This window comes from Pristis pectinata, chromosome 2 (genome assembly GCF_009764475.1).
Source record: "Pristis pectinata isolate sPriPec2 chromosome 2, sPriPec2.1.pri, whole genome shotgun sequence".
Lineage (NCBI taxonomy): Eukaryota > Metazoa > Chordata > Chondrichthyes > Rhinopristiformes > Pristidae > Pristis > Pristis pectinata.
Window position 1 is genome coordinate 141,349,293 of NC_067406.1, and position 23,421 is coordinate 141,372,713.

At 43.7% G+C, this 23,421-nt stretch overlaps 1 protein-coding gene across 1 annotated transcript in view; it reads right to left on the reverse strand.

The window, feature by feature from the left end:
* Positions 1-23,421, reverse strand: part of stpg2 (sperm-tail PG-rich repeat containing 2) — a 199,377-nt gene that overhangs the window by 167,959 nt on the left and 7,997 nt on the right. The window contains exons 2-4 of the mRNA XM_052041076.1: positions 13,125-13,231; positions 8,286-8,435; positions 4,743-4,892 (exon numbers count right to left, since the gene is read on the reverse strand). Of these exons, the coding sequence (XP_051897036.1) occupies positions 4,743-4,892; positions 8,286-8,435; positions 13,125-13,231 (407 nt within the window). The remainder of the gene's footprint in view (positions 1-4,742; positions 4,893-8,285; positions 8,436-13,124; positions 13,232-23,421) is intronic.

Sequence of the window (23,421 nt, forward strand, 5' to 3'; positions counted from 1 at the left end):
GCAATATGTAGAAAGACTGTGAGGAAAGATAGGCAGCTGAAAAGGCAAAACTGCAGTCAGTTGGATGGGCTGAAGGGCGTCTACTTTAATGCAAGACGTATCAGGAACAAGGGGGATGAACCTAGAGCATGGGTCAGTACATGCAACTACGACATGGTGGTGATTACAGAGACTGTCACAAGGGCAGGAATGGCTGCTGGATATTCCAGCGTTTAGACATTTCAAAAGCAATAGGGACGGAGATAAAAGAGGTCAGGGAGTGGCTTTGCTGATCAGAGACAGTCTCACGGCTGTAGAAAGAGAGGTTGTCCTGGAGGGATCGTTGACTGAGTCAGTGTGAGTGGAAGTCAGAAACAGGAAGGGAGCGATCATGCTATTGGGTGTATTCTACAGACCCCCCAATAGCAGCAGAGAGGCTGAGGAGCAGATTGGGAGGCAAATTTTGGGAAGGTGCAAAAATAACAGGGTGTTGTCATGGGTGATTTCAACTTCCCTAATATTGATTGGCACTTCCATCGTGTAAAGGGGATAGATGGTGCAGCGTTTGTTAGGTGTGTCCAGGAAGGAGAGGCCATTCTGGACCTGGTACAAGGCAATAGGTGTGATCAGATTTCAGATCTCTCGGTGGGAGAGCATTTTGGTGACAGTGATCATAGCCTTGGAGAGGGATAGGAGTAGACAATATGGGAAAGTATTTAATTGGGGGAGGGGGAATTATGATGCTATTAGGCAGGAACTTGGGATCATAAATTGGGGACATGATCTTGGGGAAGGGCACAACGGAAATGTGGAGGATGTTTAGGGAGTACTTGCATGGGGTTTTGGATAGGTTTGTCCCATTGAGGCAGAGTAAGGATGGTAGAGTGAAGGAACCATGGTTGACGAGAGACGTAGAATATCTTGTCAAGAGGAAGAAAGAAGCTTACCTAAGGTTGAAAAGCAAGGATCAGACAGGGCTCTGGAGAGTTACCAGGTAGCCAGGAGGGAGCTTAAGAATTGAATTAGGAGAGCTAGAAGGGGGCATGAGAAGTCCTTGGCGAGTAAGATTAAGAAAAACTCCAAGGCGTTCTACACGTATGTGAAGATTAGGAGGATGACCAGAGTGAGGGTAGGACCGATCAGGGATAAAAGAGGAAACACGTGCCTGGAGTCAGAAGAGATGGGGAGGTCCTTAATGAATATTTTGCTCCAGTATTCACCAGAGAGAGAGACCTTGACGTTTGTGAGGATGGCGTACAACAGGCTGATACGCTAGGGCATGTCAACATGAGGAAAGAGGATGTGTTGGAAGTTTTGAAAAACATTAGGATAGATAAGTCACCGGAGTCAAATGGGGTATATCCAATGTTATTATGGGAAGCGAGGGAAGAGATTCCTGTGCCTTTGGCAGTGATCTTTGCGTCCTCACTGGCCACAGGAGTAGTGCCAGATGATTGGAGGGTGGCAAATATTGTTCCTTCTTTCAAAAAAGGGAGTAGGGACAATCCTGGGAATTACAGGCCAGTGAGTCTTACTTCAGTGGTGGGCAAATTACTGGAGAAGATTCTTAGAGACAGGATTTATGGGCATTTGGAGAAGCATAGGCTGATTAGGGACAGTCAGCATGGCTTTGTGAGGGGCAGGTTGTGCCTCACAAGCCTGATTGAATTCCTTGAGGATGTGACAAAGCACATTGATGAAGGTAGAGCAATGGATGTGGTGTACATGGATTTTAGTAAGGCACTTGATACGGTTCCTTATGGAAGGCTCATTCAGAAAGTCAGGAGGCATGGGATCCAGGGAAACTTGGCTGTGTGGATTCAGAATTGGCTCGCCCATAGAAGACAAAGGGTGGTTGTAGATGGAGCGTATTCTGACTAGAGGTCAGTGACCAGTGGTGTTCTGCAAGGATCTGTTCTGGGACCCCTGCTCTTTGTGATTTTTATAAATGATTTGGATGAAGATGTGGAAGGGTGGGTTAGTAAGTTTGCTGATGACACGAAGGTTGGTGGTGTTGTGGATAGTGTAGAAGGTTGCTGTAGATTACAACAGGACATTGATAAGATGCAGAGTTGGGCTGAGACGAGGCAGATGGAGTTCAACCCAAAAAATTGTGAAGTGATACACTTTGGAAGATCAAATTTGAAGGCAGAATGCAAGGTTAATAGCAAGACTCTTAGCAGTGTGGAGGAACAGAGGGATCTTGGGCTCCACATCCATAGATCCCTCAAGGTTCCCGCACAGGTTGATATGGTTATTAAGAAGGCATATGGTGTGTTGGCCTTCATTAGTCGGGGTATTAAATTCAAGAGCCTCAAGGTAATGTTGCAGCTCTATAGAACGCTGGTTAGACCACACTTGGAGTATTGTGTTCAGTTCTGGTTGTCTCATTATAGGAAGGATGTAGAAGCTTTAGACAGGATGCAGAGGAGATTTACCAGAATGCTGCCTGGATTGGAAAGCATGAGGATAGGCTGAGCGAGCTAAGGCTTTTATCTTTGGAGAGGAGGAGGATGAGAGGTGTCTTGATAGAGGTGTACAAGATGATAAGAGGCATAGATCGAGTGGACAGTCAGAGACTTTTTCCCAGGGCGAAAATGGCTAACACGAGGGGCATAATTTTAAGGTGATTGGAGGAAGGTATAGGGGGGGATGTCAGAGGTAAGTTTTTTTTTTAAACAGAGTGGTGGGTGCGTGGAACACACTGCCGGCAGAGGTTGTGGAGGCAGATAAATTAGCGACATTTAAGAAACTCTTAGATGAGCAGATGAATGATAGAAAAATGGGGGGCTATGTGGGAGGGAAAGCTTACATAGATCTCAGAGCAGGATAAAATGTCGGCACAACATCGTGGGCCAAATGGCCTGTACTGTACTATAATGTCCTATGTTCTATGACTCTATTCTACTCAAGAGGAGCTACTTAAATATGCCATTTGGTGATCAAGGGCTGGAACATTGCCCTTTAATTGTCCAATGACCAGCCAATGGTTCTTCTCTCCTTGGAACAGAGGAAGGGAGTACTAGTGGAAAGCTTCCACCACATCATGGCTGGTAACCAAGGTTCAGCCTTCTGTTCACATCTCTGGGATGCCATGGCTTCACAGTGCATTCAAACCTTACTTTACTCCCTATGCACTCATGACTGTGTGGCCAGATTCTGTTCTAACTCCATCTACAGGTTTGCAGATGACACCACCATAGTGGCCCAGATCTCAAACAACAACAAAACTGAGTACAGGAAGGAGATAGAGAGCTCAGTGGAATGGTGTCATGACAACAACCTTCCCCTCAATGTCAGCAAAACAAAAGAGCTGGTCATTGACTTCAGGAAGTGGGGCCATCTGTATCTATGGTGCTGAGGTAGAGATGGTCGATAGCTTCAAGTTCCTAGGTGTAAAATATACTTTATTCATAATATATACAGTAAATACAATTGGCACTTGTTTTTCTTTATGATCATAGTACCATCAATTCAATACAGTATTTTACAGTGCATCAATGCCTGTAATGTTTCCTCATTAAATAATGCCCAGTGTGATCTGTTACACAGGTTCCAGCTCCTCAGTGTCTGGTGGGAGCAGGACCCCAGAATGTGGTCCTTCCCCACAGAGCCTTGGCTGCACTGAGATTCATGTACTCATACACCTAGGAGTGTGCCAGTCAGCAACATTTGCTGGCAGACATCTCCTTATCTGTTGGAGACACAAGAGACGGCAGATGCTGGAACCTGGAGCAACAATCTGCTGGAGGAACCCGGCGAGTTGAGTACCATCCATGGAGGGAAATGGACGGCCGACGTTTTGGCCTGAGACCCTTCACCTGGACTGAGAAATAGAGGGGAGATGGTCAATATAAAGAGATGAGGGGGATGGGTGAGGCAAGCGCTGGCAAGTGGTAGGTGGATTCAGGTGAGATGGAGGAGGGGAGAGTGGGAATAGCGACAGAGGCCGGGAGGTGATAGGTGGAGGTGACAAAGGGCAGCAGATGATGGAAACTGCTGGGAGAGGAAGGTGGAGCGTGGAACCAAATAAGGGAGGGCAGGTGGGAACAGTGGGGGGAGGGGACCCAGTGGGAGGGGTGTGTGGGTAGAGGAGGGCAAGGAAACAGGGGGATGGGGTGAGTGTGGGAGGAACTGGGTAGATCAGGAGATGGGAGAAAAGGGACAGAGGGGGAGCAGGTTTTCCTTTCGCCTGTTGTTACTGTGCCAAAGTTACTTTTCATTACTGACTACATGTTTACATTTCTGGTTTTTGTTTTGCTTCCTTATTAGCTGTTTTATATGACCATATTAAATTCCTCCTCCTCCCCCTCCCATCGGGCAGAAGATACAAAAGCCTGAGAGCACGTACCTCCAGGCTCAAGGACAGCTTCTATCCCGCTGTTATAAGACTATTGAACGGTCCCTTAGTACAATGAGATGGACTCTTGACCTCACAATCTACCTCGTTATGGGCTTGCACATTGTCTACCTGCACTGCACTTTCTCTGTAACTGTAACACTTTATTCTGCATTCTGTTATTGCTTTTCCCTTGTACTACCTCAAATTACTCACGTCTTTGAAATAATCCATATGGATGGTATGCAAAACAAAGTTTTTCACTGTGCCTCAGTATATGTGACAATAATAAACCAATTTACCAATTTTAAATGCTTTTCTTTCATTCATACTCCAGCAAAGAAAGTAAAGTTCAACAAAACAGGTTTGTATTTAATTAATTTCATACATTTCAGTTCAACTGAGCTACATTGCTATTACTCACGTATTGTGGGCTGTAATAGGCGGGACCCAGCGATGTATCTCTAGAAGGCAGTAAGTGCCTGGACAGAACACCATCTTCAGCCTCCTCGTAGCCGTAGGATTGGCTAGATGCAGGGATCGACGGGGCACTCGCGGCAGGGTTGGTTACTAACTGCAGTGGAGAGAAGAGGTTACACTGACAGCACATTGCTGCAACTATTTTTAAATTGAAATTAAACAATGGGTCCATTAATGAGACTTCACCTCGGTTTACATTTAATCTGCAGTGACGCTGTCAGAGTTACCAGTTCATGCATGGAAGATTGAGGCACAGTTCCAATTCAAGTTAATATAAGACTCTTGAACAGACTTCTTATACAATAAAGATGAACTCTTGATCTCTCAATCTACTTCACAGTGGCCCTTGCACTTTATTTGTCTGCCTGCACTGCACTTTCTCTGTAACTGCAACACTACATTCTGCATTATTTTCTTTTGGTACTTCCTTGATGTACTTATGTATGTAATGATCTGTCTGGATAGCATGCAAACAATAGCTTTTCACTGTATCTTGGTACACGTAAGAATAATAAACCAATTACCAATTAAGGAGCCCATGGTAATATTGAAAGCCTAGAGTGGGACTTGAAACCACAGCTTTCCGACTGATAGACAACAATGCCACCCGCTGTGCCTCAAGTGACTGAAATCAAGAGGGGGGCACTAATGTTTTAGCTCTACATGTTCATGAGCACCTTCCTTGGAGAGCAACGCAGTGGAAAAAATCTCAGAGTTGTCAAGCCACCTGCTTTTCTCGCACATTTATTGCACTGCAGGGAGAGGCAGCACATCCAGGCTTGGATTTTGCGCACACTGGCAAACTCCCCCATCAACCACGTCGGGGATTCATGCTACTCCACGTGTCAGTCCTGGGATTGATTCCTGAGATGGGAGGGTTGTCCTGTGAGGAGAGGTGAACAAGGCTGGGCCTATAAATGTTTAAAAGACATTTAGACAGCTGCAGGGACAGGAAAGCTTTAAAGAGAAATGGGCCAAACACAGGCAAAAGGGACTAACTCAGGCAGAGAGAAAAAAAACAAGATGCTGGAGGAACTCAGCAGGCCAGGCAGCATCCGTGGAGAAAAGCAGGCGGTCAATGTTTCGGGTCAGGACCCTTCTTCGGGACTGAAGATAGGAAAAGGGGAAGCCCGATATATAGGAGGGAAAAGCAGAGCAGTGATAGGTGGACAAAAGGGGGGAGGCGGGGTGGGCACAGGGTGGTGATAGGCAGGTGTGGGGGAGGAGGGAAGAGCAGATCCACCAGGGGGATGGGTCAAAGGTTTGGAGGCCTCGGCCCGTGGGGGGGAGGAGAGGAGAAGAAGGTAGAAAAGGAAAACTGAACATCGAATTCCCCCACCGTGCCTCTTCTTTTCTTCCCTTTCCCAGCCTCTCTCTCTTTTTTCTCCTCGCCAATTTTTCTTTTTTCTCTCCTTTTCCTCTTCTCCCCTCCCCCCATGGGGCGAGGAGTCCATACCTTTGACCCATCCCCCGGTAGATCTGCTCTCCCCTTCTCCCCTCCTCCCCCACACCTGCCTATCACTCTCTCTCAACTGCATCTACCTATCACCACCTTGTGCCCACCCTGCCTCCCCTCTTTTGTCCACCTATCACTGCTCTGCTTTTCCCTCCTATATATCGGGCTTCCCCTTTTCCTATCTTCAGTCCTGAAGAAGGGTCCTGACCCGAAACGTTGACCGTCTGTTTTTCTCCACGGACGCTGCCTGGCCTGCTGAGTTCCTCCAGCATCTTGTTGTTTTTTCATCAGGATTCCAGCATCTGTAGTCCTCTAACTCAGGAAGATACCTTGATCGGCGTAGACGAGTAGAGCCAAAGGGCTTGTTTCCATGCTGAATGTGCTCTCTGGAGAATGAGAGTGATCTGACTGAAACGTACAAAATTCTTACAGGGATTGACAAGGTAGGTGTACGGTTGATGTTTCTTCTGGATGACGTGCCTACAACCGGTGGTCATAGGCTCAAGAAATAAGGGGTGGACCATGAAAAGAAATACCTTCAGCCAGAATCTGGAAAATCTTTGAAATTCTCTATCCAAGTGGGGCTTTGGAGGCTCAGTGCTGAGTACATGCAAGACAGAGATCGATAGACTTTTAGACGTCAAGGGAAAGTCAGAGGCATTTTGAACAAGCTTACTCCAGAGAAGTTTAACAAGCTATGCCTTGAGCTTCTCAATGTGGCTGTGGACTCAAAACTGGTCCTAAAAGGGATCATTTTACTGATAAAGGACTGCAGATGCTGGAATCCAGATGAAAAACACAATGATGCTGGAAGAACTCAGCAGGCCAGTCAGCATCCGTGGAGGAAAGCGGGTGGTCAATGTTTTGGGTCAGGACCTTTCTTCAGAACTGAAAATAGGAAAAGGGGAAGCCCAATATATAGGAGGGAAAAGCAGAGCAGTGATAGGTGGACAAAAGAGGGGAGGCGGGGTGGGCACAGGGTGGTGACAGGTAGATGCAGGTAAGAGATAGTGATGGGCAGGTGCGGGGAAGGAGGGGAGAGCAGATCCACTGGGGAATAGGTCAAAGGTAAGGGGAGAAGGGAAAAAAAAGGTTGAAAAAAGAGGCTAGGAAAGGGAAGAAGAGAAGAAGCGTGGTGGTGGGGTGGGGTTTGTGGGGAAGGTGGTGGGGATTACTTAAAATGGGAGAATTCAATCTTCATGCCGTTAGGCTGCAAGGTTCCAAGACAGAAAATGAGGTGCTGTTCCTCCAGTTTGCACTTGGAATTCTCCTGGCAGTGGAGGAGGCCGAGGACTGGCATATCAGTGATAGTGTGGGAGGGGGAGTTGAAGTGACCGGCAATGGGGAGATGCAGATCGCAGTTACGGACAGAGTGCAGGTGTTCTGCAAAACGGTCACCTAGTCTGCGTTTGTTCTCGCTCTACTATCATTTTACTGACAGTAGGATGCAGGGCTATTACAGAGGTTAAAGATCAGCCGTGATCTTTATAAATAAACCTGGTAATAATTATTATCAGGCACAAGGGGCCAAATGGCCTACTCCTGCTTCTATTTCTTATTTCTTTATTTTCATTCGGACGTTCCCTTTGCTGGTAATTTCTGGAGAGGTTTTTTAAGTAGACCATGTTTCTGAGCCGACTCTGCTGACGTAACAGAGTGCGGTAAAATAAATTCTGCAATAAAATAAGTCCTGCAGTAAAACAGATACTGTGGTTAAATAGATTCTGCAGTAAAATAGATGTTGCTATAAAGCAGACCCGGCTGTTTAGTGGATAAATAAACACTGTTGAATAAATACAATGTTTTTGATTGTAAATCCTGCCGTAAAGCCCTCCCTGCTTGCAACCCACTGGATAACACAGCAGGATCAAGAGTTAGATAGTTATTTTTGAAGAACCACCAGATTGAGTTTTAGGCCGTTATACCATAGAAATATTCCCAACGTCATTTATACACTACCATTATGACTGGTGGAGAGGTTTCATAATCCAGAGCTACAAAAGCAATTGGAAGGAAGAGATTATAGCTTACCGCCGTGCACTGTGGCTTGGGTGCTTTATTCACTCTCTCGACAAGGTTCATTGGGTGCACGTTGTACGAACCAGGTCCTGGTAAGTCTGCTCCAACTTCTTTGAAACGGATCTCCCTGTTCTTCATGCTCTGCCCTCCTTTGATGTGCTCCTGAAATTCACAACACAGAGAATTGCAGTGTTGTGTCAGACTTAACTCAGGGCAGGTGCTGCATGTGTCCCTTGGCAACTAGGGGCCTATGTGGTCAATTTAGCTCTACTTCAGGATGTTACTCAAGAACAAAAGTGCGGGAAGATCCCATTCCACCTCTTAGAACTGTCCTGCCTTTTAATTAGATCAAGGACAATGTACCTCCATAGATGCTGCCTGACCTGCTGAGTGTTTCCAGCATTTTCTGTTTTTATCTCTACTAATTTGGTTCCATATCCCTTAATACTCATACCTATTTAACGTCTACCAATCTGTTTTGAAACTTGCAATTGATCCCCAATCTCATCCACATCTTTGGGGAAAGACTTGTACATTTCTTCTACTTTTTGTGAAGAAAATCAACTCTAGGATTCGTATTGGAGGCTTCCCACAAGTTAAATATTTTCCCCCTATCTTCCACATCATACCTTACTTAATCTTCTATAATCAATGGACATCAAGCTTAATCCATATGACTTGTCTGTATATTTTTGGTCTAAATGCTAGTGTCTTCGTCACACTTATTACATTCCTGCTGTAATATTCAGGCTTTGAAAGATAACCTTCCCAGTACAATGAACCAGAGGAGGATTAAGGTTTTGTCTTCACAACACAACATTGCTATAGAACCTGGATCACCAGGCTGACAGGCAGATTTTCCCAATAATTTCCTTGGGCACGAATAATCACTTGCTAATCCACCTAGGGGAAACTCAGGCAGAGAGACCCATGCAAAATCTGCTCATATTTCCACCTAACACACCAGTGAAAACCCCAATCTGGCACCAGGTGCATCCCAAGCACACATCTAACCCTTAATTCTGCCCCTCAAAATTTCTCTCCTCCTTTCGTTAACTTAATGCACCTCACTGTCATTACTAGCAGGTTTTTATCAAGTGTATGTCCACCAAGGTAAGAACGTAAAAACAAACTGCTCTTCCAAAATTCTTCAGGCCCACAAGATTCAAACAGGATTAGCCAGCAAAAAGGAGCTGAGATAAGAAATGTTCTTTAATAGTGCGTAGCCAGTCACGATCTGGAAGGCACAGTGTTTAGGCTGGTGGAAGCTGCAGTAATACCTTTCAGAGGGAATCTGATAAATATTTGAAGGCAAGGAAAAGTTGTTGGGACAATGGGGAAAAAAAGCAGAGAAGTGTGGGATTAGTTGGTAATTCTTTTAAAGACCAGCACAGTCACAAAGAGACAAATGGCCTCCATGTGTGATATATAATTCTATGGCTCTAAAGAGACGGAACCGAGTCGCTTTTTTTTTTGTTGAATGAACAGGTTGCAACAGTACCTGGAGTTGGTAGCATGGTAGTTCAATACCAGGTTGCAATCCAGATGTCTCAGAAGATGATTCAGATACTTTTCAATTCAAGTCCCACCAAGACAGATGGCAAATTTAAATGCAGTTAAATTCTGGAAAAGTTATTACTAAAGATTCCTCATAAAGCTACAGTATTGTCTTAAAAACACAACTGGTTTGCTAAAGAAGAAAATCTGCCATCCTTGCCCATTAAGTGACTCCAGATCCTCGGCAATGTGATTGATTCTTTACTGTCCTCTAAAATGGCTCATCAAGGCACTGAACTCTTGGATACTTCGGGAGGGGCAATAGATGCCCCCAGGCACATAAACCTCTTATAAATTAATTACTTAGGTAGCCAGGGTGAGACAAGTGTCTTCATGTGGGCAACAATCCTGTTGAAAATGTAATCTCTCGATCTCTAAAAAAATCTCTAAATGTTATCAGTAAAAGGGTTGTGGGAGAGGGATGGCTCTGCTGGATTGACAATTTTCATTGCACTGTTAATTTGACAAGTACTGTAGAAAATACCAATTAATCAACAGATTAATTCTGGAGACTTTGCAAGAATGTTGTCTTCTAATAATAAACCATTTAATGTGCAAGAAAATTGTTAATGATCTTAAAGAATACATAATGGACTTCAACTTGTTAGATGCTTTAAAATTGCGATGACTAAAATTTATGGAACTCTACATCACCACTAATGGATCTCAGGCTACAAAGTGGAAGCATAATAGCCATTATTTGATCTAATTCACCTATATACCAAATTATAAAAATTAAAATGCAGATAAATTGCTAAATGGCACAATTACACTGTTCAATGTAATTTTTTTAAGAACAGTTATTTGTTTTATGTTCTCATTCATGGGGTGTATAGCTTTGCAAAAATCCAATGAGTATAAATCTTGCAGAAAAACCTGGAAACATTTTGTGTGCATCATTACAAAGTTGGATGAGACAGTTCTTGTTGGAATTGTAAAGCTGTTTCGTGCAGATGAAAATAGACATGGTATAATGGCTCTAATCAGAGGATTGTAAAGGATTTACAGCCCATTTGGCCAATTCTTTCAAAGAGCCACAAAAGACAAAATATCCTCCATCCATGCTGTTTCACTCTTATGATCCGTAAGAGACAGAAACTGAGTGTCTGGGTATCTTGGATCAATTTGTGGACATGATCCACATGAGCCATGTCTAACTCTACGTAATCTTCCCCTGCTTTCTCCCTCAAGTACTTATCCAACATCCTCTTATATACATTCATCCAACTGTCTCCTGTGGTAATGAGTTCCACATTTTTACTGCTCCCTGGGGAAAGAAGTTTGTTTATAAAGTTGGAAAAAATAATTGTACTAAGCATTTTGGGGAAAAAAAGCATTTGAGTCTGAAAGTTTACAATTTCTTTTTGAAAATCAAAGAACTGCAGATTCTGAACATCTAAACCAAAACAACTTTGAGGAACGATATCTTTCATCTAGGCACACTGCAGCCTTTGAGGTTCAATGTCAAATTCTACAATTTCAGATAACTTGCTTTGCCTGTTTGGATCAGAATTAGCCAATTCTATTTTAGGTTATGTCTCTGCAATATTATCTCAGTTTCTCTCCCACAGACACTGTCGGTACTGCTGAGTATTTCCAGCATTCTCTTTCTGGTTTTAGGTTTCAGCAACAGAATAAGCTTGCATTTCACAGCATTTATGTGTCCTTTTGTTTGTTTTCTCTCTCTCTATCTGTCCTCATTAATCTGTAAACATCAGGGTCATTTGAGCAACATTGGTCTCGCAGTATCGGAGATATTCCCTATCCATCTCTCCCTTCTCTGCAGCTTAAAACTAACATGTTTTCTTACTTTTTCAGCACTGACAAAGGGTCTTCAACCTGAAACATTAATTCTACTTCTTTTGTCCATAGATACTGCCTGACCCATTAAGTATCTCCAGCATTTTCTATTTTTGTTTTGATCTCTCTTTAATGTGTTCCTGAGACAGGCACAACACAGTCAAGAAATTACTTATTGGTAAAGTCAATTACTCCGAAAGAAACATCTAAGAAGTAACTAGACAAGCACTTGAACCATTTGGTAGTATCTACAGGAGGTGCTGCCTCAAGAAGGCAACATCCAACATCAAAGATCCCCTCCATCTGGGCCATGCCATCTTTTCACAGCTACCATTGGGCAGGAGGTACAGAAGCCTGAAGTCCCACACCACCAGGTTCGGGAACAGCTACTTGCCTTCAACTATTCGGTTCTTGAACCAACCGGCACCACCCTAATCACCACCTCAGTTCAGTAACACTATGATCACTTTGCACTAAAATGGACTTTTTTTTTGTTCTAACTGTATTCTTTCTTGTAAAAATTGTGTATAATTTACGTTCAATTTATGTTTTTCTTGTGAATGCTGCTTATCTCTTCCTATGTGCCTGTGATGTTGCTGCAGGTAAGTTTCTCATTGCACCTGTGCACACATGGACTTGTGCATCTGACAATAAACTCGACTTTGACTTTGACTTTGAGTTTGACTTGCCAAGTTATTGAAGACTATGGACCAAGTGCTGGTGAATGGGACTGGTGTGGATTGATATTTAATAGTTGGAATGGACATAGTGGGCTGAAGGGCCAATGTTTGTTCTCTATGACTCCATGACACAATGAAGGTTTACAGTCACATGCAAGTCAGCTCAGGATGGCGTTCCAAATTCATAGCCATAGATTATATTGTTAAATCAGCTGACATTTAGTGGCAATCCAACAGCTTTTAGGGTCACTTACTAATGCTGGTTCACCATTTACTGGAACTTATCATGACTTGATGAGGTGGGAATTGAACATTGGTAGAAGAATTACCTGTGGTATATATGATACCTGTAGTGTGATTCTAATGAAATAAAAATGTTAATAAAAACATGCTAAGACAACAAGATCTTTGAATATTTCCATGTAAAGCAATCAATGAAAATTTATCATTGGACGTACAATATATAATTCTTTGCATATCTTCTTATATCAGTTCATTGGTGATTACTTTCAGAGAGATTTTCAGCATTAATAATCCATGAATAGCATTATGATATTGTTAAAATGCAATAAACTTTCAAGAATTTTTTATGCAAAAACTGGGACCAAAAGTCAGCATTTCAGTGTTGTATCAAGTTATTGAGTTTAATGTCTACAATGGCATGTACTAGGGAACTCTACCTAACATGCACAAAGAGGTCATATGTCTGTTGTAGCAGTAACAGGAGCTGTTGTGCAATTACTTGGAAATATTTGCCGAATTTATAAGGCAAGCTTATCTTTGTTGCACAGAACTGGCAGGGATTTCGTCCTACCTGAACAGGATTAACATCATAGTGTTGTGGACCTGGGACCAGGAGAGCTCCAGGAGCAATTAACACAGATTCACGGCTTGTCAAAGACAGAAAGGGAGCGTATCCATCTGTAATGAAAGGAAACTACCTTAGTTTCTTTCTTACCCCATAAACAAGCTATTTTAGAATCAATGTTTTTCATAGTATTGCAAGCATTTCTTCTTAAAATGTTGCAAAAGCTTCAAAGAAATATTGTTCATAATTTAAAGTTACTGTCAGTTTTGGTTGGCCATCAACAGAAAGGCAGTGGTGGGAAGCTTACAGGTAAATAAACAGATTGTACGCCAGCTTTAAAGGATAAATTCAGAGACTCAACACTTCTGCGGAGTGTATAAATTCTGGCTGCAACATCATCTGCTGCCATTTGCATGGAGACACAAGAGTCTGCAGATGCTGTAATCTGGAGCGAGATACAAACTACAGGAGGAACTCAGTGCATCAGGCAGCATCTGTGGGAGCAGAGAGATGGTCGGCATTTTGGGTCCCGAAAGGCTGACTATCCCTCTTCCTCCATAGATGCTGCCTGACCTGCTGAGTTCCTCCAGCAGTTTGCTTTTTATTTTGCATTTGTGTGGATCCCGAGATGTGAGCATGGTAGCCTAGGCTGACACTTTCTGCTGCACCACTGGAGGTATCATCCTCCAGATGAGATGCTAATCGGGGCAATGCTACCCTTGCAAAAGATTTCATAATGCTGCTTCAAAGAACAGCAGAGGAATTATCCCTCATTCGCTGGCCAATATTTATCCCTTATTCAACCTATGCTGGGCATTACCTTCCTGGGGGAACCTGACTGCCATTTTTCTGATATTATAACAGTGACTGGAAAAACTTTGGTTAGGCCACATTTGGAGTATTGTGCACACTTCTGGTCACCCCATTACAGGAAGGATTTGGAGGCTTTAGAGAGGGTGCAGAAGCAGTTTACCAGGATGCTGTCTGGATTAGAGAGTATTAGCTATAAGGAGAGGTTGGGCAAACTTGGATTGTTTTCTCTGGAGCGTTGGAGGCTGAGGGAAGACCTGATAGAAGTTTATAAAATTACAAGAGGCATAGACAGAGAAGAGCTTTTTTCCCAGGACAGAAATGTGAAACACTAGAGGGCATAGGTTTAAGGCGAGAGGGGGAAGGTTTAAAGGAGATTTAGGGGCCAAGATTTTTTTTTACACGCAGAGTGGTAGGTGCCTGGAATGGGCTGCCAGTGGAGGTGGTGGAAGCAAGACAGGATAGTAGTGTTTAAGGGGCTTTGAGACACATGAATATGCAGGGAATGGAGGGATATGGATCATATGCACCCCTTTCTCATTTTATGACCTACCTATTGGGCTTTTCTAGTTTGCACTTGAACACTTCAATTTACTTTCCCTAACTGCTTGTGATAGCCAGTTACTCATTCTCTAGCTAAGTAATCGCTCCTGAATTCCCGATTGGATGTATTAGTAACTACCTTATATTAGAATCATAATCAGGTTTATTATCACTGACATTATTGACACCAAGTTTCACAAACACATGGAAACACCTTCATATACATTCTATCGAACGTTTTCATAATCTTCCCGTTTTCTAGAGTCAATATTTCTTGAATAGGATCAAAGAATTTACATTTTATCGAACGTTTTCATAATCTTCCCGTTTTCTAGAGTCAATATTTCTTGAATAGGATCAAAGAATTTACATTCTATCGAACGTTTTCATAATCTTCCCGTTTTCTAGTCAATATTTCTTGAATAGGATCAAAGAATTTACATTCTATCGAACGTTTTCATAATCTTCCCATTTTCTAGAGTCAATATTTCTTGAATAGGATCAAAGAATTGTTACAGCAGGGGAAGAGGCCATCCCACCCATCATGTCTGTGCCAGATCTTTGTAGAGCAATTGATCAGTCCCATTCCACGCACTTGCTCTGTAACACAACAGATCATTTTCCCTCAAGGCCTTTCTAAGTCCCTTTTCAAAACCCTGAAAGGCTGTTTCCACCACTCTTCCAGAATACCACCACTCTCTACATGAAAAACTTTTCTTCCTATTCCCCATGTATCTTTTCCCCAGCTCGTAAATCTGTTCCCTGATCCTTGAACCATCTGCTAGTGGGTCTATAGAGTAGACATCATGGTCTTAACAACAACAATAGGAACAGCTACTCTGCAGGTCCTAATGCAGGGTTTCGACACGAAATGTTGACAGTTCCTTTCCCCCCACAGATGCTGCCTGACCCACTGAGTTGCTCCAGCAGTTTGTTAGTTGCTCCAGGTTCCAGTATCTGCAGTCTCTTGTATTTCTGTTTGATGAACAGAGAGTTCCAGGGGTCCAGGTTCTCTGAAGTGGCAACACAGGTGGATGGGGGGGTGAAGAAGGCATATGACATGCTTGCCCTCATAGGTTGGGACATAAAATATAAGAGTTTGGTCACTTTATTGTAATTTTACAAAGCACTGGTTAGGCCGCACTTGTAGTGTTGTGTGCAGGTATAAGTGCCTAGAATTTGATCCCTGGTCCGTATGCCAGTTATCTTGGAATTCAGAAACAGTGAACAACACACTGTTGGTACTGCAGCACACTGCAGACTGAAGGTGACTTTTGAGGCAGAACCAGTTCTGGGAATGCTGCAGTACCGGTTTAGCCAGCAGGTGGAGTGCTAGCTTGGATCCGGTCCCCAGTCATTCATTCAGCATTACTATGTGAGCAGGGCTGGCTCTCCTCAATGCACACTCTTCACAACAGGAAGAACATTCCATCAGTCACAACAGGTTCCCCAGAATCGATCGGTGCCACGGAAAGATTAGAGACTACTACAGTAAGGGCAGCACAGTGGTGCAGGAGTTAACACACACAAAATGCTGGAGGAACTCAGCAGGTCAGGCAGCATCTATGGAGGGAAATAAACACTTGACGTTTCTGGTTGAGACCCTTCAGGCTTAAGGTGCTAGGGCTTTATTCACTGGAAAGGAGGAGGATGAGAGGAGACATGATAGAGGTATATAAAATATTGAGAGGAATAGATAGAGTAGACAGTCAGCGCCTCCTTCCCAGAGCACCAATGCTCAAGACAAGAGGGCATGGCTTTAAGGTTATGGGTGGGAGGTTCAGGGGAGATGTCAGGGGGAGGTTTTTCACCCAGAGAGTGGTTGGTGCATGGAATGCACTGCCTGGGGTGGTGGTGGAGGCAGATACATTGGACAGGTTCAAGAGTTTGTTGGATAGGCACATGGAGGAATGTGAGATAGAGGGATATGCGGGAGGAAAGGGTTAGATAGTGTGAGGGTGGTTTGATGGACGGCACAACATGGTGGGCCGAAGGGCCTGTTTTGTGCTGTATGGTTCTATGGTTCTATGGGTAGGTTGGGGGTGGGGTGGGGGACGATGTGGGGGAAGGAGAAGGGGAGTTCATGGCCATGTGAGAGTGAATAGCTTACTGGGAAACGTGAGGGAACAGGTATATGACACAAGGGAATATAAGTATGTTTTATTAACATAAAAGTGTACAAAAAGTAGAAGCAGAGAAGGTGTGAGGCTGGATGAAGAACCCATGACAGAGGGATTAGACATGGAATGTTCTAGCAAAAAAATTAGGCATAAACTCAAGGCCCAGATGGTTTCATTCTGGGATTTTCTTTGCTCCACCACTTCAGCTGCCAAGGCCCTAAGCTCTGGAATACCTTCCATAAACCTCTCCTTCTCCCCTCTTAAAACACTCCTTGGAATCTGTCTCTTTGACCAAGCTTTCAGTCAAATGTCTTCTTCAGATTTGTTGGTAAGTAACTCCTGTGTCAATACAACATTGTTGTCAGGAAGGAGAAACTGAGAAAGGATCCCTTACAGGTTTCTTACACAGTGAACAATAGCAAAGCAATGTATAATTAAAACTGAGTAAATGCTTGAAGCAAAGGATGTACTGAAATGGTGGAAATAAATGCAAATTATAGAGCAGACACAATGGGTAAATGGAATCTTACTGTGCTGCAAATACTAACTGTTCACGTCAGATATAATGTCAGTAATCTGCCCTTTTCTTCACTGAAGTCATTTGGTTTCAAATCCATCCATGGCTGACAGCAGAAATTAAAGAAATTAAATGAATCGTATAAAATTCCCAGAAATAGTAGAAGGTCTAGAATTGGGAGCACTTTCGAATGAAGCAAAGAAGGGAAGACAGATTCTGAGAGTTAACTAGTGAGAAGTAGAAAGATGGACTGTCAGAGTTTTTTTTTACAGATACTTTAAAAAGATAAAGGACTAGCAAGGGCAAATGTGGGTCCCCTAGTGATAGAGATGGGAAGATTTATAATCGGGAATAAGGAAATAGGGAAATTAAACAAATACTTTGCATCTGTCTTTACGGAAGAAACAAATAAACTGCCAGGGGCAGGCACAGTAGTGTAGCGGTTAGCGTGACGCTATTACAGCGCCAGCAACGCGGGCTCAATTCTGGCCACTGTCTGTGAGGAGTTTGTACGTTCTCCCCATGTCTGTGTAGGTTTCCTCCGGGTGCTCTGGCTTCCTCCCACATTCCAAAGACGTGCGGGTTAGGAAGTTGTGGGCATGCTATGTTGGCGCTGGAAGTTTGGTGACACCTGCGGGCTGCCCCCAGAACACTCTACACAAAAGATGCATTTCACTGTGTGTTTCAATGTATATGTGACTGATAAATAAATCTTATCTTAAATATTAAAGAACCAGGGTAAAATAAGCTTGAGAACTGTTGGATTCAACTGTTTTAATTTGTTTTTTTAACATGTATAGTGTTTAATCTGTTTTAAGTAGTTCTTTTAACATGTATAGTGTTTAATACACCTCAAGAGGCTGCACAAGGAATGGCCACTTCCTAGCTTACTGGTCCATCCATCAGGTGAATGTGTGTTTTTTCATTAGTTGGTTTTGCCACAGGTATCTAATAGGTTTTCTGATTGGACTATTGTTAGCTAAGGAGCACCTCTTATCTCAGGTATAAAAGGTGTCGCTTTTTGTTAATCTCTCTCTTGCTCTCTGCCCCCTTCTCCGCCCGAGCTCATCTTTAGTTCCTTTTGTCTCGGCTCATCTCCCAGTAGTAAAACTAGTGTCATGTGCTCTGTGACTGTTTCTTTGTTTTAAACTTTGCCAATAAAACTTTGTGAAGCACCAAGTTGTTTTCAACTCATTCCTGGACTCCTGAAAGAACCTGCAGATTTGAAAATAACCGGATCTGACAGAACTAAAAGAAATTAGTATTAGTAAAAGTTTAGTAACAGAGACACTGGTGAGACAGAAGGCTGATAAAGCCCAAGATCTGATGATCTACATCTCAGAGTTTTGAAAGAGCTGGCAACAGAAACAATGGATTCATTGGTCTTCAGCTTTCGAAATTCCATAGGTTCTGGAATTGTTTCTGTGGATTGGAAGGCAGCAAATGTAACCCCACTGTTTAAGAAAGGTGGAGAGAGAGAACAGGACCAACAGCCTCTTAGCATAACATCAGCGGTGGGGAAGATACTAGAGTTTAGAGTGAAGGATATAATAATAGAACACCAGGAAAAGAATAATAGGATCAAGCAGAGCCCGCATGCATTTAGAACCTAGAACATAGAACAGCACAGGAACAGGCCCTTCAGCCCACCATGTTTGCACTGACCATAATAACAATCTAACTAACCCCATTTGCTTGCACGTGGTCCGCATCCCTCCATTCCCTGCGTCTCAGGTGTCTTAAACATTGCTGCCGTTCCTGCTTGTACTACCTCCCCTGCCAGCACGTGCTACTCTCTTATGCAAAAAAAATTGCCTCACAAATCTCCTTTAAACTTTCCCCCTCTCACCTTAAACCTGGGTTCTCCAGTATTTTACAGGATAAATGTTACAGGATAAACCCCAGGATAAAAGTTGTGACTATCTACCCTACTTACGCCTCACATAATTTTATATACTTCTGTTAGATCACCCCTCTGCTTCCAACACTCTAGAGAAAAACAAATCGAGTTTGTCCAACTTCTCCGTATAGCTAATACACTCTAACATTCCGGTGAGTCTCTTCTGCTCCCTCTCCAAAGCCTCCACATCCTTCCAGTAATGTGGCAACCAGTACTACAAATGTGCCCTAAACAAAGTTTCATACACCTACAACATGACTTCCCAACTTTTACACTCAGTGCCTTGAACAATGAAGGCAAGCATGCCATACACCTTCTTTACCACCCTACCAACTTGTGTTGCCACTCTCAGGGAGCCATGGACTTGCACCCTCAAGATCAATGGTCCTGAGGGTCCTGCAATTTACAGTATGCTTTCTTCTTGCATTTGACCTCCCAAAATGTATCACTTCACACTTGTCGGGATTAAACTCCATCTGCCATTTCTCTGCCCAAATTTCCAAACAAACTACTTCCTGCTGTTTTCTTAGACAACCTTCCTCACAGTCCATAACTCCACCAATTTTCATGTCATCTCTGAATCAGACCACCTACATTTTCACCCAAATCATTAATATATATTACAAACAACAGTGGTCCCAGCAATGATCTATGCAGAACACCACTGGCCATGGACCTCCAGTCAGAAAAATACCCCTCTACCACTTCCCTCTGTCTCCTATCACTAATCCAATTTTGAATCCAATTACCAACTCACCATGGATCCAATGTGACTTAATCTTCTAAAGCAGCCTGCCATGAGGAACCTTGCCAAATGCTTTACTGAAGTCCATATAAACAGCGTCCACTGCCCTGCCCTCATCAATAATCTTCGTCACCTCCTCAAAAAACTCAATCAAATTTGTGAGACAGGACCTCCCCTGCACAAAGCCATGCTGACTATCCCTATTAAAACTATACTTTTCCAACTGCAAGTAAATCCTGTCCCTGAAAATCTTCTCCAATAATTTCCCTACCACTGATGTGAGACTCACCAGTCTATAATTTCTGGGTTTGTCCCTCTTGCCCTTCTTAAACAAAGGAATAACACCGGCAATTCTCCAGTCTTCTGGCACCTCATCCATAGCTAAAGAAGATACAAAGGTCTCTATCAAGGCCCCAGCAATGTCATAGAGTCATAGAGCACTACGGCATAGAAACAGGCCATTCGGCCCATCTAGTCCATGCTGGCCTGGTGTTTTGTCCAGTCCCACCCACCTGCAGCCAGACCATAGCCCTCCATACCCCTCTCATCCATGAGCCTATCCAAACTTCTCTTAAATGTTACAATTGAACCCGCATCCACCACTTCCGCTGGCAGCTCATTCCACACTCACACCACCCTCTGAGTGAAGAAGATCCCCCTCAGATTTCCCTTAAGTATTTCCCCTTTCACCCCACCCCTATGACCTCTAGTTCCAGTCTCACCCAACCTGAGGGGAAAAAGCCTGCATGCATTCACCCAATCTATACCTCTCATAATTTTGTATACCTCTATGTCCTCCCTTGCTTCCCTCATTATCCTTGGATAGATCCCATCCAGCCCTGGGGACTTATCCACCTTAATGTTTTTCAAGACACCCAACACCTCCTCCTTCATAGCAGCGCAAGCCCTAGAATATCAACATATCCCTCTCTAATCTCACTATCATCCATGTCCTTGGTCAATACTGATGCAAAGTGCTCATTAAGGGCCTCACCCACTCTCTCTGGCTCTACACATAAATTACCTCCTTTGTCCTTGGGTGGACCTACCCTTTCCCTAGATACCCTCTTGCTCCTAACACAAGCATAAATGCCTTGGGATTCTCCCTAATCCTAATTGTCAAAGACATTTCATGGCCCCTTTAAGACCTCCTAATTTCTTGCTTAAATTCTTTCCTGCTTCCTTTACATTCCTCAACGACCTTGTCTGATGAGACGGAAATTATATTTCACTACTCTACTTGAGGTGTCTGAGAATGTGACCAGTAGAATAGATAAGGGGAACCAGCGGATATAGTAGAACATAGAACAGCACAGCACAGGAACAGGTCCTTCGACCCACGATATTGTGCTGAACTAATTAACTAGTAATTAAATGGCTAATTACTAGTTTAGTAATTACTAGTTTAGCAATGGTCCACTGCCCTCTCCTACTGGATTCCTTCTTCTTCAGCCCTTTGCCTCTTCTACCTGTCACCTCTCAGCTTATTACATCTCCTCCCCCTCCCCCAGCCATCTACCATCCCCCTCCCATCTGGATTTACCTGTCACCTGCCTGCGTGTGCTCCTCCCTCTCCCCCCCCCACTTTCTTATTCTGGCTTCTGCCCTCTTCCTTTCCAGTCCTGATGGTGGGTCTCGGCCCAAAATGTCGCCTACTCCTGCTCCCAATTCTTACGTTGTTACGTCCTTATAGCACGGCTATCAATTTCAAGTCGTCGAGTTTATTGTCATATGCACAGGTACAGTGAGGTACAGGTACAATGAAAAACTTGGTTGTAGAAGCATCACAGGCACGTAGGTACAGACAACATGCTGAGAGAAACAATTTCCGTCCTGCTGAGCGAACAATAATGAAGCAATTTCAATTGATTCCCTGTGGTCATAGCAACAAAAACTCTCGCCCAAGGTCACCCTCTTCAACACATTTAACATATGTTCTCTTGAATGAAAACTAAACAAAGTGCCCGAAATGTACAGTAAGTCAGGGAACATCTATAAAGAAAGAAAAGTAAGTCAAACCTTTCAACATTTAGATTTCTATCAACCTATTATAAATTTGACATGCAGTTTACTTTCTGCTGTGCATTTCCTACAATTTCCAATATTTGCCATTATTACAGTTATAAAATCTTCTGCATAAACATATGCCTTCATAAATGTTCCCAAATACAATGTGTTGCAGGTAATAAATGTATACTGTATGTGCCCCAGTCTCTTCTGTCAGCAGTGGTTCAGTGGACAACATACTTTCCTTCTGGGTCAGAAAGTTATATTTTCCAAGTCCCATTCCCTTAACACCTCATTCTAGACCTGCACTGGAAACACACTGTCAGAAATGTCCTCTTTTGGATGAGACATTTACACCAAGACCCCTTCATCATGGCTTTTCAAGCGGATGCAATGGATCTCATGATCCTATTTGGAGACACAAGAGAACCATAGAACCATACAGCACAAAACAGGCCCTTCGGCCCACCATGTTGTGCCGTCCATCAGACCACCCTCACACTACCTAACCCCTTCCTCCCGCATATCCCTCTATCTCACATTCCTCCATATGCCTATCCAACAAGCTCTTCAACCTGTTCAATGTATCTGCCTCCACCACCACCCCAGGCAGTGCATTCCATGCACCAACCACTCTCTGGGTGAAAAACCTCCCCCTGACATCTCCCCTGAACCTCCCACCCATAACCTTAAAGCCATGACCTCTCGTCTTGAGCACTGGTGCCCTGGGAAGGAGGCGCTGACTGTCTACTCTATCTATTCCTCTCAATATTTTATAAACCTCTATCATGTCTCCTCTCATCCTCCTCCTTTCCAGTGAATAAAGCCCTAGCACCTTAAGCCTCTCCTCATATTCAATACTCTCCAATCCAGGCAGCATCCTGGTAAATCTCCTCTGCACCCTCTCCAATGCCTCCACATCCTTCCTATAATGAGGCGACCAGAACTGAACACCGTACTCTAAGTGTGGCCTAACTAGAGTTTTGTAAAGCTGCATCATCACCTCGCGGCTCTTAAACTCAATCCCGCGACTTATGAAAGCCAACATCCCATTGGCCTTCTTAACTGCTCTTTCCACCTGTGAGGCAACTTTCAATGAACTGTGAATATGAACCCCCAGATCCCTCTGCTCCTCCACACTGCCAAGTACCTTGCCTTTCACCCAGTACTCTGCCCTGGAGTTTGTCCTTCCAAAGTGTACCACCTCACACTTCTCCGGATTGAACTCCATCTGCCACTTGTCAGCCCAGCTCTGCATCCTATCAATAACCCTCTGTAAGCTCCGACAGCCCTCCACACTATCCACAACACCGCCTATCTTAGTGTCATCTGCAAAATTACTAACCCAGCCCTCCACCCCCTCGTCTAAGTCATCTATAAATATCACAAAAAGTAGAGGTCCCAGAACCGATCCCTGCAGGACACCACTAGTCACTGCCTTCCAATCCGAGGGCACTCCTTCCACCACAACCCTCTGCTTTCTACATGCAAGCCAATTCCTAATCCACACAGCCAAGCTTCCTTGGATCCCTTGGCCTCTGACCTTCTGAAGAAGCCTACCATGAGGAACCTTATCAAATGCCTTACTAAAATCCATGTAAACCACATCCACCGCACTGCCCTCATCAATCTTCCTGGTCACGTCCTCAAAGAACTCTATC